Source organism: Nannospalax galili, unplaced genomic scaffold (assembly GCF_000622305.1).
Source record: "Nannospalax galili isolate Female #2095 unplaced genomic scaffold, S.galili_v1.0 scaffold324, whole genome shotgun sequence".
Lineage (NCBI taxonomy): Eukaryota > Metazoa > Chordata > Mammalia > Rodentia > Spalacidae > Nannospalax > Nannospalax galili.
This window is the reverse complement of record NW_008353027.1, coordinates 4,922,766-4,939,111: the sequence shown is the minus strand read 5'-3', so window position 1 is coordinate 4,939,111 and position 16,346 is coordinate 4,922,766. Positions and strand designations below refer to the sequence as shown.

General features: G+C 47.2%; 1 protein-coding gene across 1 annotated transcript in view; it reads left to right on the top strand.

Annotated features, from left to right (window-relative positions):
* The window catches only part of Bend3 (BEN domain containing 3), a 28,439-nt gene extending 13,733 nt beyond the window's left edge, over positions 1–14,706 (top strand). The window contains exon 3 of the mRNA XM_008850325.2: positions 12,081–14,706. Within this exon, the coding sequence (XP_008848547.1) occupies positions 12,081–14,321 (2,241 nt within the window). The 3' untranslated portion in view covers positions 14,322–14,706. The remainder of the gene's footprint in view (positions 1–12,080) is intronic.
* Positions 14,707–16,346: the final 1,640 nt, after the last annotated feature.

Sequence of the window (16,346 nt, the reverse complement as noted above, 5' to 3'; positions counted from 1 at the left end):
TGCGCAGGTGGATAGGGAGGTGGAGGATCAAGGAGGGTTAGGGAAGCTTGGTCCTTGGGGAGGACTGGTTTTTGCTTCTTCTTCTCAGGGGCAAACTGAAGGGGCAGGAGGGAAGAAGTAAGACTCAAGGGGGCAGAAAGGGCAGGAGGCCCCTGGTCAGTCTCTTCAGTTCCCCTAGGAGGTAGGAACGGCCGTGCCCAAGATGTGGGGTTCCGGGCCAAGTCTTCCCAGGTGACTATGTAGGCCACCTGGTCCGGATGTCCGTGTGGTCTTGGGTGGAAAATGTATTCCTTAACCTGTAAGATAGTAGCAAGGTCAATCTGCCACTTCTTCTTCTGGACCTCCAGTGATAAGTTGTGGGCCCGTTCCATGACCTCCTTCCAGTGTTCCAAAGTTAACCTTAAAGAGGTAGTTAGCGGTTGACCCACAGTGGAGGTCACAGGAGAGGGGGATTGTAAGAAGGAAAGAGAGAATATGCCACTCCAAATAATAATGACCAGTGGGTGTGCTTATGAACAAGTACCTATCGTTGCCCAGTTTTTCTTCTGCGGGGGACGTGAATTTATCTGGGATTTACACCTGGGACCCCCTTATCCTTTTACGGGAGTTTTTTAGCGGTGAGCGCCCTATGGCTCTTACTTGCTCAACCCGTGCCCGCAGGGCTTTTTCAGTGGCCAAAAAGAGATGGAGAGGAAAAGGGAGATACAGAAAAACTGTCCTGTCTCCACACATGCAGGCAGTTGGGGTCCGCTAGAGGGCTAAGAGCCTTTGGCTTACATCAGGGAGTGGCCCTGACCAGAAAACCTCAGTTGCTCTTTTGCCTTTAACGGTCCCTCGCGAAGACTTGGACCAAGAATGAAAGGAAAGAGAAAAAGGCAGGGAAGGCTTAAAATAGAGAGCATAGAGAAAAATATAAAACCAGACCTTTTCCTTTTAAGATATTAACACACCATCAAACACGTACACACACCGCATGAAATCACATTCTTCTTACACCCAGAGAGACACTACACTCACCACTTTTACTTTCAGGATTTTCAAGTACAAACACAGACAAACAGACAAACAAAAAAGTCCTCAGTGCGCCTTTTGACTCAAAACTGAAAGTACAGACCGGGAGGGGAGTAGCCAAGCCAATCTCCCTTCTTCTCCCGGGGAGAGGAAAGCTACGCTGTCCTCCCCACTCCAGACCACTGTGGTCATAAAGATCAGAGTGTTGGAATCAGGGGTCCCTGGGCACGTCTGCCACTCCCGCTGATTCCCAGAATACAGACTTACAGGTCCTGTACAGGCACAAATGTTCAGACGGAATGTTCCCAGAACAGGAAATGACTGACAGACAATAAGACCAAGACAAACCACAAGACATCTGTCCTTACCTCCTGCTGATCTGAGGAAATGGGTCTGGGGGCGTCCAAATCCCAGACGAGCCCCCAAATGTTGGGCCCCCGGTCTGGGGTACCCAACGTCCATGGAAGGTCGCACCCCAATGACTCAGTCCCAAGACCAGGAGATGCAACAAGCAAGAGGATTTAATCGTTTGCGCAGACGGGCTCCTGCCTCACTCGGAGAGAGAGCAGCAGCCCAGAGCTCAGCTTACAGGCTTCTTTTAAAGGCAAAAACCACAAACCAAAACCGGCAGCAGTGGGAGGGGGAAGTTTTGGGTGATCTTTGGCTTGTGCACAGAGCATGAAAAGGTCAGCTTTTTCTCAGCAGTTAGTTTTTACATCTTACTTCCTTGTACAGCTTCCCAGAATATTCTTCTTTGGTCTGGGGGACTTGGTTTGAATCCACTTTGACCTGGGGGGCTTTAGTTTGATTTCATTAAAGGCGTGTGGCCCCATGCCCGGGTTTTGTTTTTTATTTTTATGCCTGAGTGTATATATACCCACCACGTGCATATGGGAGGGTGTTGGATCCCCTGGGACTGGAGTTACAGGCAGTTACTAGCCACTGTGTGGGTGCTGGGAAGCAAACTCAGGTCCATTCCAAGGGCAGCCAGTGCTCTTAATTGCTGAGTCATCTTCCCAGCCCCTCTTTTTCAGTTTTGAGTATTTTATATGATTCCATTTTCTCTCTTTTCCTATCATTAATTTTTTGTTTCCTGTATTCCAGTGGTGTCCTAGAGTCTGTAGTACATCTAAAATGAATCGAGTCTGTTTTAAAATAATATACTACTATAGGCAGCAGGCATATTAATGTGGACAGAACAAGCACACATGTTGCTGTTGTTATTTCGAACAGTCATGTTACATAAATAAGAAAAAGAAATTGTGTTTTGTTTTTATGCTTATTTGTATGTGTGTGTGTGTGTGTGTGTGTGTGTGTGTGTGTGTGTGTGCAATCAGCTTGCTGCATGGAGGTCAGAGGCCAACTTGCTGGAGTAGATTCTTCCTACCATGTAGGTTTAGGAGTCATCAGGTATGGCAGTGTCTTTACCTGCTGAGCCATCTCGCAGTCCCCTAAAAGTTTTTATTTTATATTCACTTATTCCTCCTCTGATACTTTCTGTTTCATTCGTTTTGTATTGTTTTGTTTCATCTTGCATGCTGGGGTTTAAACCTAGGGCCTTATCCATGCTGTGCAAGAGCTCTCCTGTTGAGCTGTATCTCAGTCTTTTAGCAGACCTGTGCACTGCACTATAAACTTTACTAGTACTTAGTTACTCCTTCCCTAGGTGGAATCTTCTGGCTAGTGTGGGCTGGAGTTGAGTGACTCCCTTCCTCCAGGTCACATAGGCCTGTGTAGGGTTTACTAGTTTCTCCTGAGAGGAAATCTCTTTAAAAACAGAATGCGGTGGAATATTCCGAAGCTGTTTTGTTTTTAATTCCTCTGCCTAGGCTGGAGGGAATTTTTCTCTGATATTCACTGTGAGAACTTTCTAGAACTTTTAAAAGTAAAACCCACAAAAATGTAGGAGCTCTCTGATGACTGGAGCCTGTTGGAGTTTTAAACTCTCACTAGCAGCTCATCATCACAGGTTCTGGCCTCCCCTCCCCATCAGGCTTCCCCTGGAGGGCTCTTGATCTTGGCTGTCCACTGAGTACTTTGTGATCTCTTTGTTCACCTCTCCAGTTTCGAGGGTAGCATCCAGCCTATGACCTCACCTGTCTATGGATCCTAGAAATGTGTGGGTTTTTTTTTTTAGTTTGTTCAGATGTTGTGATGGTTTGAATGAAAATGTCCCCCATAGGCGTCAAATATTTGGACATTTTGTCCCCAGATGATGGTGCTGTTTAGGGAGGTTTTAGAAGGTGTGGCTGTCCTGGAGGAAGCATGTCACTGGGGGTGGGCTTAGAGAGTTCTTAAGCCTTGCCAGATCTCCAGTCACTTTCTTGCTTCCTGTGTCTGCGTGATGATGTGAGAGCTTAGCTTCTGCTGCTCTTGCTCCAGCCACCATGCCTCCCTGCCATGATGGACTGTAATTCCCCTGAAACCGTAAGCTCAAATAAGCTCTTCCTTCCATTTACAGTATTGCTTTGGTCAGTGTTTCTATCACAGCAACAGAAAAGTGACTAATAAAGATGTTTATTTGTTGTTAAGATGGAATAGAAACTTCCAAACTCTTTACATGCAGAATTAGAATCCTGAGACCATTCCTTTTTATAGTCAAATGATAATCCATTGCGGATATATCACACTTTGTTTATTAGTTGATAGACATTTGGCTGTAATTTTTGGGGGGTCTTTTTGAGACAGGGTCTCCCTGTAGCCCCAGCTGTCCTGGAACTCACTATGTAGACCACGCTGGCCTTGAACTCACAGAGATTTGCCTGCCTCTCCTTCCCAAGTGCTGGGATTAAAGACATGCACCACCACGCCTGATGAGCTTTAAAAATCTTTAATGCTCGTGCACCACCACGCCCGATGAGCTTTAAAAATCTTTAATGCTCATGTGGTATTGCATGCTTTTAATCCCAGCACTTGGGAGGCAGAGGCAGGCGGATCTCTGTGAGTTCAAGGCCAGCCTGGACTACATAGTGAGTTCCAGGACAGCTGGGGCTACAGGGAGACCCTGTCTCAAAAAGACCCCCCCAAAAAAAAAATCTTTAATGCTAAAGAAAGTTGAATTTTTCCATATCTATAAGCTTGTTATAAAGGGGTGAATCAGAAATATCCCAGTCTTCACTCTGGCTGCTAACCGTAGCCCTTGCTGCATACCTGGTAGTTTTTGGAAGGGCTTCATGCTTAGGTGGCCATTTCCAGTATCATGACTGCTGTCAGGGCTAGAGTGTAGTTCATTGGTAGAGTACTTGCCTAGTGTGCACAAAGCTCTGGACCTTATACGTACACCATAAAAATAACAAACAATAGTTTTCAGTACCTAGTTAGCAAATAGCACTATTGTTCCATACAGTGTAAACAAGCCAGTGGTGAAAAATTAGTGTCTCCTCTAGGCAGATGAGTCAGTTCGGGCATCTTAAAATTTAGTGCCAGGGGCAGCCTGCTCCGTATGTGAGATATTGGGAGGGAAGACGCTGGCTGTCCCCCATCACTTCTAGCTCATCCCCCTAGCATGGCAAACACCACAAGGAACACCTAAGGGGGTTGATCACCAATTATATGTCCTTTGAATTCAGGGGCATCCATATGATGTGGGATTTGTGGCTCACCTCAATGAGAGCCCATGTGATAAACCTGGTGGGGCTTTTCCTAACAGCCTTCAGAAATGTTTATTTCTGGAGCTGAAGAAATGGATCAGCAGTTGAGTGTATATTGCTCTGCCAGAGTGCTTCAGTTCCCAGGGCATATCTGATGGCTCACAACCACCTGTAACTGCAGCTCCAGAGGATCCACTGCCCTTTGCAGGCCTTCAGGGGCACCGGTATCCCCCCCCGCCCCCGCCGCCCACATAATTAAAACATTTTTTATAAAAGAAAAAAAATGTTTAATTCCCTTCCCAGAATTCCCAGCTCTGACTACCCCTGTGCCCCATTTTCAGCTGCCTCCTTCCACATTTATCAGAAAGAAACTGGCACTCATAACTGTCACAGGAGGCTGTTTGATGCCCCCCAGGACACCCCTAGGCCTAAGGACCACCTGGTCAGAGATGGGCTTCTGTTCTACCCTCAGGAAGAAGGCAGAGCAGAGAACTTAGGAATGATAGTTCTGACACAAAGGTGTGCCTCCCTGAAACTTCAGTTCACACTGATAGCTTGTTTTATGAGTGGCAGTTAATATAGTACTTAGAAGAAAAACAAATCCTTCTTGGAAAAGGCTTACAGGGGCTATAGGAAGACTCACTTGGCACCTCCAGTGGAGTGGCTGCAAAGCCAAATATAGCAGGTGTAAAGCCAAGGTTTTAATTTGTAATCTTTTTTTAATATTTTAATTTTTATTATTTTTATTTTATGTGTACAAGTGTATTGCTTGCATGTATATGAGTTCACGTGTGTCATGCAATGCCATGGAGGTCTTAGAGGAGGGCATTGGATTCCCCTGGAACTGGAGTTAAGGGTGGTTCTTAGCTGCCATGTGGGTATGGAAATCAAACCCAGGCCCTCTGCAAGAGCAGTCAGTGCTCATAACTGCTGAGCCATCTCTCCAGCTCTATAATCATCTTTTTTTAAAAATTACATTTATTTATGTGTGTGGGGGGGTGCAGGCATGCTTGGGTATATGCCATGGCACGTGTTCTAGCTTGTTTCTCCATTGCTGTGACAAAACACTCTAACCAATACCAAATTGAGGAGGAAAGGGCTGATTCGGCTTACATCTCCTAGGTCACAGTTCATCACTGAGGGAGTCCAAGGTAGGAACTCAGGGCAGGAACCTGGAGCACAGGCCATGGAAGAACTCTGGTACTGGCTTGCTCTCCTGGCCCCTGTTCAATCTGCTATCCTTTTTTTTTTTTTTTTTTTTTTTTTTTGTCTTTTTGAGACAATTAGCTATGTAGACCAGGTTGGCCTCAAACTCACAGTGATCCACCTGCCTCTGCCTCTGCCTCTGCCTCCCGAGTGCTGGGATTAAAGGTGTTCGCCACCATGCCCGGCTCAACCTGCTATTCTTATACAACACAGGCCCACCTGCCCAGGAGTGGCACCACCCCACAGTGGGCTGGGCCCTCCTACATCACTCAAATCAAGAAGATGCCCCACAGACATGGCCACAGGCCAGTCCAATGGAGACAATTTCCCAGTTGAGGCTCCCTCAACCCAGGTGTGTCAAGTTGACACTAAAGCTATCAGCACAGCATGCATGTGAAGGTCGTAAACAATTTGCATGAGTTGGTTTGTTCCCTCTACCATGTGGGTCTTAGGGATCAAACTCAAGTCATCAGGCTTGGCAGCAAGCACCTTTACTTGCTGAGCCATTCTTGCCAGCCTGGTAATTATCTTTTGCTCACAGACATGGAGGTATATACTATATGCCAGGTAGAGGTCAGCTTTGTACTCCAGACCTTTTTGTCCAAGTCCTATGTTTCTATGGTTGGTTTTTCAGTTGGAGAACAGAAATGCCATCTCATTCATGCTACTACACTCTGTGCCTTCTAGGTGTCTATCTGTAGATTAAACTGGGGATTCCTAAGAAGTCTCAACAACCAAGTACTAAGCCCTTCCCACTAAAACTGGGAAGGCTGAGAACTCAGTACTGCCAAGCCTGCTCTATTGGGAACTGTGCATTTGACTACCAGGGTCTTGCTCACTTCCTGGGCACATGGGAGTGTTTGTTTACCAGCTGTGGGTATAGGGAATTCTGCCAGACTTATTTTGATTAGGTCTGGGCACTTGTTAAGGATGAGAGTTCTGTTGAAAATGGAAGGTAAGCATCCCCTCACTCTGTAATTCCAGGAGTGTATATTAACACCACCGCTCCCCCTGCTGCCACGTCCCATGGCCTGCCCTTAATGTCGTATTTATTGTCCACTCCTGCTTTTCACAGGCATGCTGCTTTCTTGGTATTCCACCTTGCTGACCCTGGGCACTGTTTAGCCATTCATTGTTCACTGAATTCAGTGATGGCTCTGGGCTCTGGGGGCCTGATGATGATGATGTCCAGTACTTAGAGCCCTGGAGGACACCTGGTATCATCTTACACACATACCCCCCCCACTTCCTACCCCACCCCTCTTGGTAGCTTCAACTTCTTTTCATTCAGCCCCGTTCTCTAGCCCAGAGAGTCAGGCATTTCCTCTACAGGTGCTTGTGGTAGAATGAAATGGCCATCAAGATCTGGGCTAGTTGCTGACACCAAAGCCCAAGCCATGACATGCCGCAGAGTTCCCACATGGTTGGAAAATGCGCCTGGGAGAATTGGGAACTGTGTCAGCCAGACACCCATGCCAAGTTGCACAGATTTAAAGATTTCTTGATATTCCTAGACAGCAGAGCAGAGATTTGATCATGGACAATGAATGCAGCCAGCTCATCGACACCTTGGCAGCATTCGTGGAATTAATTGAAGCACCTGGTTGACAGGACACAGTATAGGGATATCTAAGAACCTTCTCTTTGGTGCTTGTGTTTTTATGTTGAATTGTATATTCAAGACTTGTGGGAGTGAAGAATATTGCCCTCTACTGGGATTCTTACATTTTATTCAAGCATTTTAGTAAAGAGTGTTTCCATTGATAGAAGTGTTTCTAACATACTGGTGGGGGACAAGAGTATTTATGTTAATGAGACTGAGTTTTGAGAATCATGGAAGGGATTTTCAGCTGGGTATCCCCTCCTGCCTGCTCTAGGAAAGTGGGGGAGTCCAGAGACTTGATCTGTGGTTAGTGTTCCATCAGTCCACTACGCCCCTACAAACTTTAACCTGTACTCTTCTGCATTGTGTATTAGGGCAGGTCTCCCTCTAGAGCACTCATTGCATAGTATATTCTGTTCTGTTCTGTTCTTTTCTTTTTTAAAATTTTGAGGCAGGGTCTCCCTGTAGCTCCAGCTGGCCTGGAACACACTCTGTAGATTAGGCCGGCCTTGAACTCACAGAGTTCCCCTGCCTTTGCCTCCAGATTGCTGGGATTAAAGGAAGGTATGTGCCACCACGCCTGGCTGGATGTGATTTTTTTCTAATGACCTCCTTCTACATAAAGTCTTGTTTCAAATGTACCAATGGAACCTCTTGTAAAGAAAATACTGCTTTTTAAACAATTTCCACTACCACTGGGCTTGGTGGCACATTCCCCGCATTTGAGAGGGGGAGGCAGGCAGATCTCTTTGAGTTCTAGGCCAGCCTGGTTTACAAAAAAATAACTCCTACAGTGGCTATGATTGTTAATTCTTGCTATTTCAAACTCAAATTTCTCATTATTGGCATAAGCTAATATTAATTTCATGATCTATGGAATCTCCAAAATTTTATATATATATTGATTTTTTTTTAATTTATTCATTTTTTTTGTCTTTTTGAAGCAGCGTCTCCCTGTAGCCCCAGCTGTCCTGGAACTCACTATGTAGACCAGGCTGGCCTTGAACTCACAGAGATCCACCTGCCTCTGCCTCCCAAGTGCTGGGACTACAGGCATGCGCCACCACACCTGGCAAGATTTTTATTATTTTTAAATTATGTGTATATGTGTGTATCTATGTGTGGGTATGTACACATTAGTGCAAGTGCCCTTGAAGTCCAGAGAACTAAACTTGGATCCTCTGCAAGAGAAGTATGTGCTCTTAGCTACTGACCCATCTCCAGCCCCCTCATTATTTTGATGCAATAGAACTTATACATAAAATTGCTAAAAATTCAATCTTAGAGTTTGCTAGGACAGTGCTTTTCATTGGTGATCCACAGTTACAAACCTACTGTATAGAGCAATGCTGTGCACATGTATGTACTCTAATGTAAATACATAAGCACATAGAAATGAGGCAAAACTTCCTGAATTTACTTTGTGCCATAGTCTAATTTTCTCTTCTTTTTTCGTCTTTTCTTCCATTTTAAAATCTTTTACTTCTCTTTTCTTTCCCTTTTTTCTTACTCTGGTTATGATCCACTGAATCAGTTTCATCATATACTAACCCATAATTCAAAAAGCCCGACATTAGCAGTAAAGATTCTTAACTCTGCCCACCCTGTCTTTTTGCGGTTTCTGGTGTGTGCATGTGTAATTCTGTCTTTTTTTTTTTGGTCTTAGACAGGGTTTCTTGAACTCACAGAGATCCGCCTACCTCTGCCCCTCAGGTGCTGGGACTAAAGGCATGTGCTGCCACGTCCTGCTCTTCTGTTTTTTTAGATGAGTCTGCTTTAGTCCTGGTTGGCCTTCAACTTTACAGTAAAAGATGACCTTCAATTTCTTTCTGATCCTCTTGCCTCAGCCTCCCAAGTGCTGATATTACAGATATGCACTGTGATGTCCAGTTCTATATGATGCCGGCGTCCAACCTAAGGCTTTCTGCATGTTAGGCAAGCATTTTATCTTTTATTTATTATTATTTTATTTTATATGTATGAGTGTATTGTATGAGTGTAAGTGTACCCATGTCGTGCTGTGCCCCCGGAGGTCAGAAGGTGGCTTTGGATCCTCTGGAACTGGAGTTATGGACAGTTGTTAGCTGTCACGTGGGTGCTGAAAATTGAACCCAGTCCTCTGTAAGAGCAGCCAGTGCTCTTAAACCCTGAGCCATCTCTCCAGCCCCCATCAGCTCTATTTTTTTATTCATTTAAAAACTTTGAGTGTGCTGGAGAGATGGCTCAGCAGTTAAGGAGCATTGACTGCTCTTGCAGGACCTGCATTCAGCTCCCAGCACCCACATGGTGTCTAACTACTGTTTGTAACTCTAGTTCCAGAGCATTGCATTACATGGGTACGCTTATATGCAGGCAATACACTCATACACCTAAAATTAATAAAATGTTTTTGAAAACTTTTTTTTTTGGGTGGCATACATGTGCACTCTTGCGGGCTTGGGCACACACACATTCTAAATAAATGTAAAAAAAAAAAAATTTCCATGTTACTTTATGTTGCCAAGTCTGATCTAGAGTTGCTGGGCTCATGTAATCTTTTTACTTCACCTCCTGAGTTGGAATAGAGGCAAGCGTCACCATATGCCACACAAATGGCTGGCTTCTTTTCTTTTTGAAAAATAACCCTTCTAAGTTTGGTGTGCTGGCGTACTCCTGTAATCCCAGCACTCTGGGAGGCCAATTCATGAGAGTTACAAATTTGAGGCTAGCCTGGGCTACATAGCTAATGGGTTTGGTCCCTTCCATAATAAGTAAACATAAATTTCTCATCCTAAAAAAGGGCTGGGATGCCTGATGTGGCGCACACCTTTAATTCCAGTATTCAAGAGGCAGGGGCAGGTGGATCTCTGAGAAATCGAGGCCAGCCTGGTCTACATTGTAAGTTCCAGGCAAGCTGGGGCTACAAGGAGACCTTGTCTCAAGAGGGGGGAAACTGGGGTATAGCTTGGTGGTAGAACATTCTGGTCTCTGTTTGAGGCCTAGTATGTGTGAGGCTGTGTGTGTGTGTGTGTGTGTGTGTGTGTGTGTGTGTGTGTGCGTGTGTGTGTGTGTGTGTGTGTATGTGTAAGACCTTCCTGTCTTTCTGCCAAATAACTGCAAAGTATTTATAATCCCCCTTCAGCTCAATCATTCTGTATTATTCTACCCTGCCCACACCCCTCTGAGAAGTGCCTTCCCTGAGTGCCTTTTCCTACAGTGCACTGGAAAAGTCCTCCAGTGCTCGAGGGTCATCATGACAACTTAAAAAAGGCCCCACAGCATTGCCTCTGCTGTGCTTTGAAATTGCGTTGTTTCATAATAATTCTATTGTAATAAATATTTGTTAAAATACTTACGTGATGTGACCTTAGGCTCTGTGCTTGTTATGAATTATCTCATGTCTCAAAACTACCTTGCTGTGGGACATAGGAAGCTGAAGCATGGAAGGCCACACAGGAGGCCCTGATAGGTGGCTGAGCTCTTGTACATACTTTCATACCCCTCTGTTCTTGTGGATTCATGAAGCCAATTTTTTGTTGTGGTTTGTTTTTCGGTTTTCCCAGTACTGAGAATGGAACCCAAGGTCCTGAGGCAAGCCCTCTACCACAATCCCCCTTCCCCCTCCCCCTGCTCCCACTGGTCTTTTTCTTAGGCAGAAATTGGAGAGTGGTAGAACATTTGCCCTACTTCAATCACCAGTGTGTGGTTGCCAGGTATCCATGACTGTTCCTCTCTAGTCACTGGTGTTGGGATAGAATGGAAGTGACACGCTCCCATCATTTGGCAGGATGAGAATGGGGAGGAATCTCCCAGGAAGGATCAGAACAGTTGAACAGGTGGCAGAGCACCTGTGGCCCACTCCCTCCATCCAAGTATCTCCCTAGCCCTCTGCTCTCAGGAAGTAAGGTATGTGTGTAGAAGAGCTACAAGGAATAGATGCCACTGGCTGTGTTTTAGCCTCTACAAAGCCACCATAAAGCAAGTACTAGCCAGCTCCATGGACACCAAAACATCTGTAAGAATCTATTTTGAGTTACTTTTGTATATAGATGGGATAGCTCCTGGAGTTCTAGCCATGGAGTACTGCTGTGCCAGTGGCTATACTGAAACTTAGAGTCACTGATGGAATCGCCATGTGGGCTCTGTGAAGTGGCCCTGCCTTGTCTAACTTGAAGCAAGAGCGAGTCCCTGCAGCCATAGACTTGCCAGCCAACTGCTGTTTTCCAGATTCCAGTTTTGTTCCTGCCACTGTATATCTCAGAAAAACTCTCTCCCAGAAGCTGAAGCCACCATAGGCAGGAATCTCTGTCTGAGAACAGAATGAAGTGTGGGCCAGGGAGGTAGCTGGGCAGTTATAGGATCTCTTCATATTCTCGTGGTCTCCCTCCTGTCCCTAGGAGTTCTTGTCCAGCCTTGTCAGCATCTGTGCTTGGCCTCCAGTTAGGCCTGTGGGCAGGAATCTGGCATAATTGTCCTCTAAAAGTGGGAGCCTTCCTGGGTCCAGCTTGAGCCCAGGAAGTAGGGAGGAACAGGTTGGCACTGGGATGCCACTGTAATGCTTGTGTGTTCCTAGATTGGCAGAGTGGTTTGACCAGGGAGTTGACCTCGGGTCTTTTGTGCTGTCCCAACCCAGTCTAGTGTAGTAGATCAGAGCAGCCATCTAACTTTGCAAAATGATTTCTGTTTTCTAGGCACTTCTGGCAGGTATGCGTAATCGTGAGAACAGCTCGCCCTGCCAAGGCAATGGAGAGCAGGCCAGCAGAGGCCGGAGCGGGAGCTCTGTGTGGCCTGGTGAAGAGGAGCCCCCCAGCGACACCACTGCCCCTTCCTACAAGAAGCCTCTCTATGGCATCTCCCACAAGATCATGGAGAAGAAGAACCCTCCCCCAGGAGACATGCTCAGCCCCTATGAGCTCTTTGAGAAGGCAAACCCAAGCAATAGTCCCTCTCCCCTGCGCCTGCTGAATGAGTCTCAGAAGCGGGAATGTGGTGCTGGGGCAGCCTCTGATGGTGACCCCAATATCTACTTCCTGATCCAGAAGATGTTCTACATGCTCAACACGCTCACATCCAACATGTCCCAGCTCCACAGCAAGGTGGACCTGCTCTCCCTGGAGGTGAGTCGCATCAAGAAGCAGGTGAGCCCCTCTGAGCTGGTGGCCAAGTTCCAGCCTCCTCCTGAGTACCAGCTCACTGCTGCAGAGCTCAAGCAGATCGTGGAGCAGAGCCTGTCCTGCGGGGACCTGGCCTGCCGCTTGCTGGTGCAGCTCTTCCCCGAGCTTTTCAGCGATGTGGACTTTTCCCGGGGCTGTACTGCCTGTGGCTTTGCTGCCAAGCGGAAGCTAGAGTCGCTGCACCTCCAGCTCATCCGAAACTACGTGGAGGTCTACTACCCCTCTGTGAAGGACACAGCCGTGTGGCAGGCTGAGTGCTTGCCACAACTCAATGACTTCTTCAGCCGCTTTTGGGCCCAGCGGGAAATGGAAGACAGCCAGCCTGCAGGCCAGGTCACCAGCTTCTTTGAAGCAGACCAAGTGGATGCTGGCAACTTCTTGGACAAGGACCAAGAGGAGGCCCTGTCTCTGGACCGTAGCAGCACCATTGCCTCAGACCATGTGGTGGACACGCAGGACCTCACTGAGTTTCTAGACGAAGCCTCCTCCCCGGGTGAATTTGCCGTGTTCCTTCTCCACCGGCTCTTCCCGGAGCTCTTTGACCATCGGAAGCTGGGTGAGCAGTACAACTGCTATGGTGATGGGGGCAAGCAGGAGCTGGACCCACAGAGACTGCAGATCATCCGCAACTATACCGAGATCTACTTCCCTGACATGCAGGAGGAGGAGGCCTGGGTGCAGCAGTGTGCTCAGCGCATCAATGACGAGCTGGAGGGCCTGGGGCTGGAGGCGGGCAGCGAGGGTGAGCCCCCACGCGACGACTGCTATGACTCCTCCAGCCTGCCCGATGACATCTCCGTGGTCAAGGTAGAGGACAGCTTCGAAGGCGACCGACCCGGCCGGCGCTCTAAGAAGATCTGGCTGGTGCCCATCGACTTTGACAAGCTGGACATCCCACAGCCTGACTTTGAAGTGCCAGGCTCTGACTGCCTGCTCAGCAAGGAGCAGCTGCGCAGCATCTACGAGAGCAGCCTGTCCATTGGCAACTTTGCCTCCCGCCTGCTGGTGCACCTCTTCCCTGAGCTCTTCACCCACGAGAACCTGCGCAAGCAGTACAACTGTAGTGGCTCCCTGGGCAAGAAGCAGTTGGACCCTTCCCGCATCAGGCTGATCCGTCACTACGTACAGCTGCTCTACCCGCGGGCTAAGAATGACCGCGTGTGGACGCTGGAGTTCGTGGGCAAGCTGGATGAGCGCTGCCGGCGCCGGGACACAGAACAGAGGCGCTCCTACCAGCAGCAGCGCAAGGTCCATGTGCCGGGCCCTGAGTGCCGGGATCTGACAAGCTATGCAATCAACCCTGAGAGGTTCCGAGAGGAGTTTGAAGGGCCCCCGTTGCCTCCTGAAAGGAGCAGCAAGGACTTCTGCAAGATCCCCCTGGACGAGCTAGTGGTCCCCTCGCCCGACTTTCCTGTGCCTTCCCCCTACTTGCTGTCGGACAAGGAGGTACGCGAGATCGTGCAGCAGAGCCTGTCTGTGGGCAACTTCGCTGCCCGCCTCCTGGTTAGGCTCTTTCCCGAACTCTTCACCGCGGAGAACCTTCGACTACAGTACAACCACTCCGGGGCTTGCAACAAGAAGCAGCTGGACCCCACGCGGCTGAGGCTCATCCGCCATTATGTGGAAGCTGTCTACCCCGTGGAGAAGATGGAGGAGGTATGGCACTATGAATGTATCCCCAGCATTGATGAGCGGTGTCGCCGCCCCAACAGGAAAAAGTGCGACATCCTCAAGAAAGCCAAGAAAGTGGAGAAATGACAGGTTTGGGGGCCGACCGGAGACTTAGGGCACCAAAGGCTGAGTGATGGGGCCCTTGGGACTGAGCATCACTTTGGAGCACGTGTATGGATGGTATCCACAGACAGGCACCTTATGTCAGTGGGGAGTGGTTTCCTACATTTGCACAGGTAAACACCCACCCAGCCAGGAGAAAGAAGCTTTGAATTTGGTCTCTTGTAGTCATGACTTCGTTCTTTGTTACCTGGTGATACAACCCAAGTTTGAGGGTATCCAAGTTGTGAGATCAGAGGTATTGGCAGAGTAGGGTCACCTCTCCCTGGCAGTGCCCTCTCCACCCCTCACAATTCAAAATGTAAATTCAGCAACTTGTTTCTTTCCCCACATTTCTCATCTTCCATTTTTATCTTTTAAAAAAAAAATGAATCCTTTTTAAAAAAAAAAATCATTGGACTCTTCTGGACCCATATTACTTAGGAAAAAAAAAAATCTTTTAAGGTATTTGAGATGATGGCCGGGCGTGGTGGCACACGCCTTTAATCCCAGCACTCAGGAGGGAGAGGCAGGTGGATCTCTGTGAGATTAAGGCTATCCTGGTCTCATAGCCAATCCAGGACAGCTGTGGCTACAGGGAGACCCTGCAATACTGCAGGCGATACACACACACACACACACACACACACACACACACACACACACATATTTGAAATGAGGTACTGTAAGATGACTTCAGTTGCTGGGATTTTTAAAAAGATGATTTTAGGTTGATGAACTTTTTTAGAAATGCCATGTTCAGACTTGACAGCTTCAAGTAGCATAACAACTAGTCTTACTAATCTTGTGTTTGACATCTGATCAAGTTCAGAGACTCCATGGGTTGCAGTAGAGGGCTTGGAATAGGCATAGTGTGGAGCTCTTTCTTACCATATTCAATTCCCTTCTACTTACTGTAGTGCCCAGGAAGCTTACTTGTGGCTTAACCTGTCTGCCACTGCCATGTGGGTTGAATATTGTGTTCACTGTGTAGATGAGAACACTGGAAGAAGATGATATGAATGTAGATAGATTTGGAAACATGGTCCACAGTGATTCATGTGAGCTGTGTCCTTCCGTAGCCCCATTCGCTCGCCATACATAGATGTTGGTTGGAGGGGCACACACGCTGGAAAACAATGTATAGGGACCTCTGGCTTCTTGTGTGATACAAGGGTGGGCTTCTTTTGGGTTCACCAAGGACTGTTTACTTTCCATGTATTTGTACCGAGTCCAAGTTCCCAGACCTCAATATTAGGTCCTTTCATGAGTATCATGTCCTTGTTCCTCCAGAGAGGCCTGGGCATGGCCCTTTTGCAGGTATTGAAAGGACACAGGTCATCTTAAATGGAACTCCCATGTCCCTTCCCAGCCCGTTAGACCTTTCCCCTGAGACCTTCTAGGTAGTTCTGTCCTATCAAGCCCATCCCTAGCATGAAGGTGCACATCTCTTCCTACCCTTCTACACTGGGGCCAGATGGGAAGGCAACAGTCTAGGCCAAACTAAATCTATCCTGTCATAGATCTGGGAGATAATTGAATTACCCAGGGTAAAACCCTTGTGAGAGGTTACAGGTTTCATAACTTAGTGGCTTAATATTTTTGCTACCTTTATATGCAGAAATTATAGAAATAAGCTATGAATTTTCTTCATAAAGTCAAGTTCTAGTAGCCATGTGACATAATTTTGCCTGTACCCAGTGGGCATTTAAAAAAAATAACAGAATTTTTTTAAATGTAAAATTTCTGTTCATTGTCATTTTTAGATTATTCTGCATCTTCATATCTAAATTGTTGGAGTTGAGGAGTGGAAGTGAAGTAGATGTGGAAATACGGTCACAGTGATTCATGTGGGGGACTTCACGGGGACTCTGTGGCATTCAGTGTCACATTCTCACACCTGCACAGACAGTTTCTCCTCACTAAATAAAAAAACTTTACGTGAAATGAGGGGACCTCCATAAGTAACAAGTTCACCTTCTTTGTGCCCAAAAAGAAGGGCTAGGGGCAGGA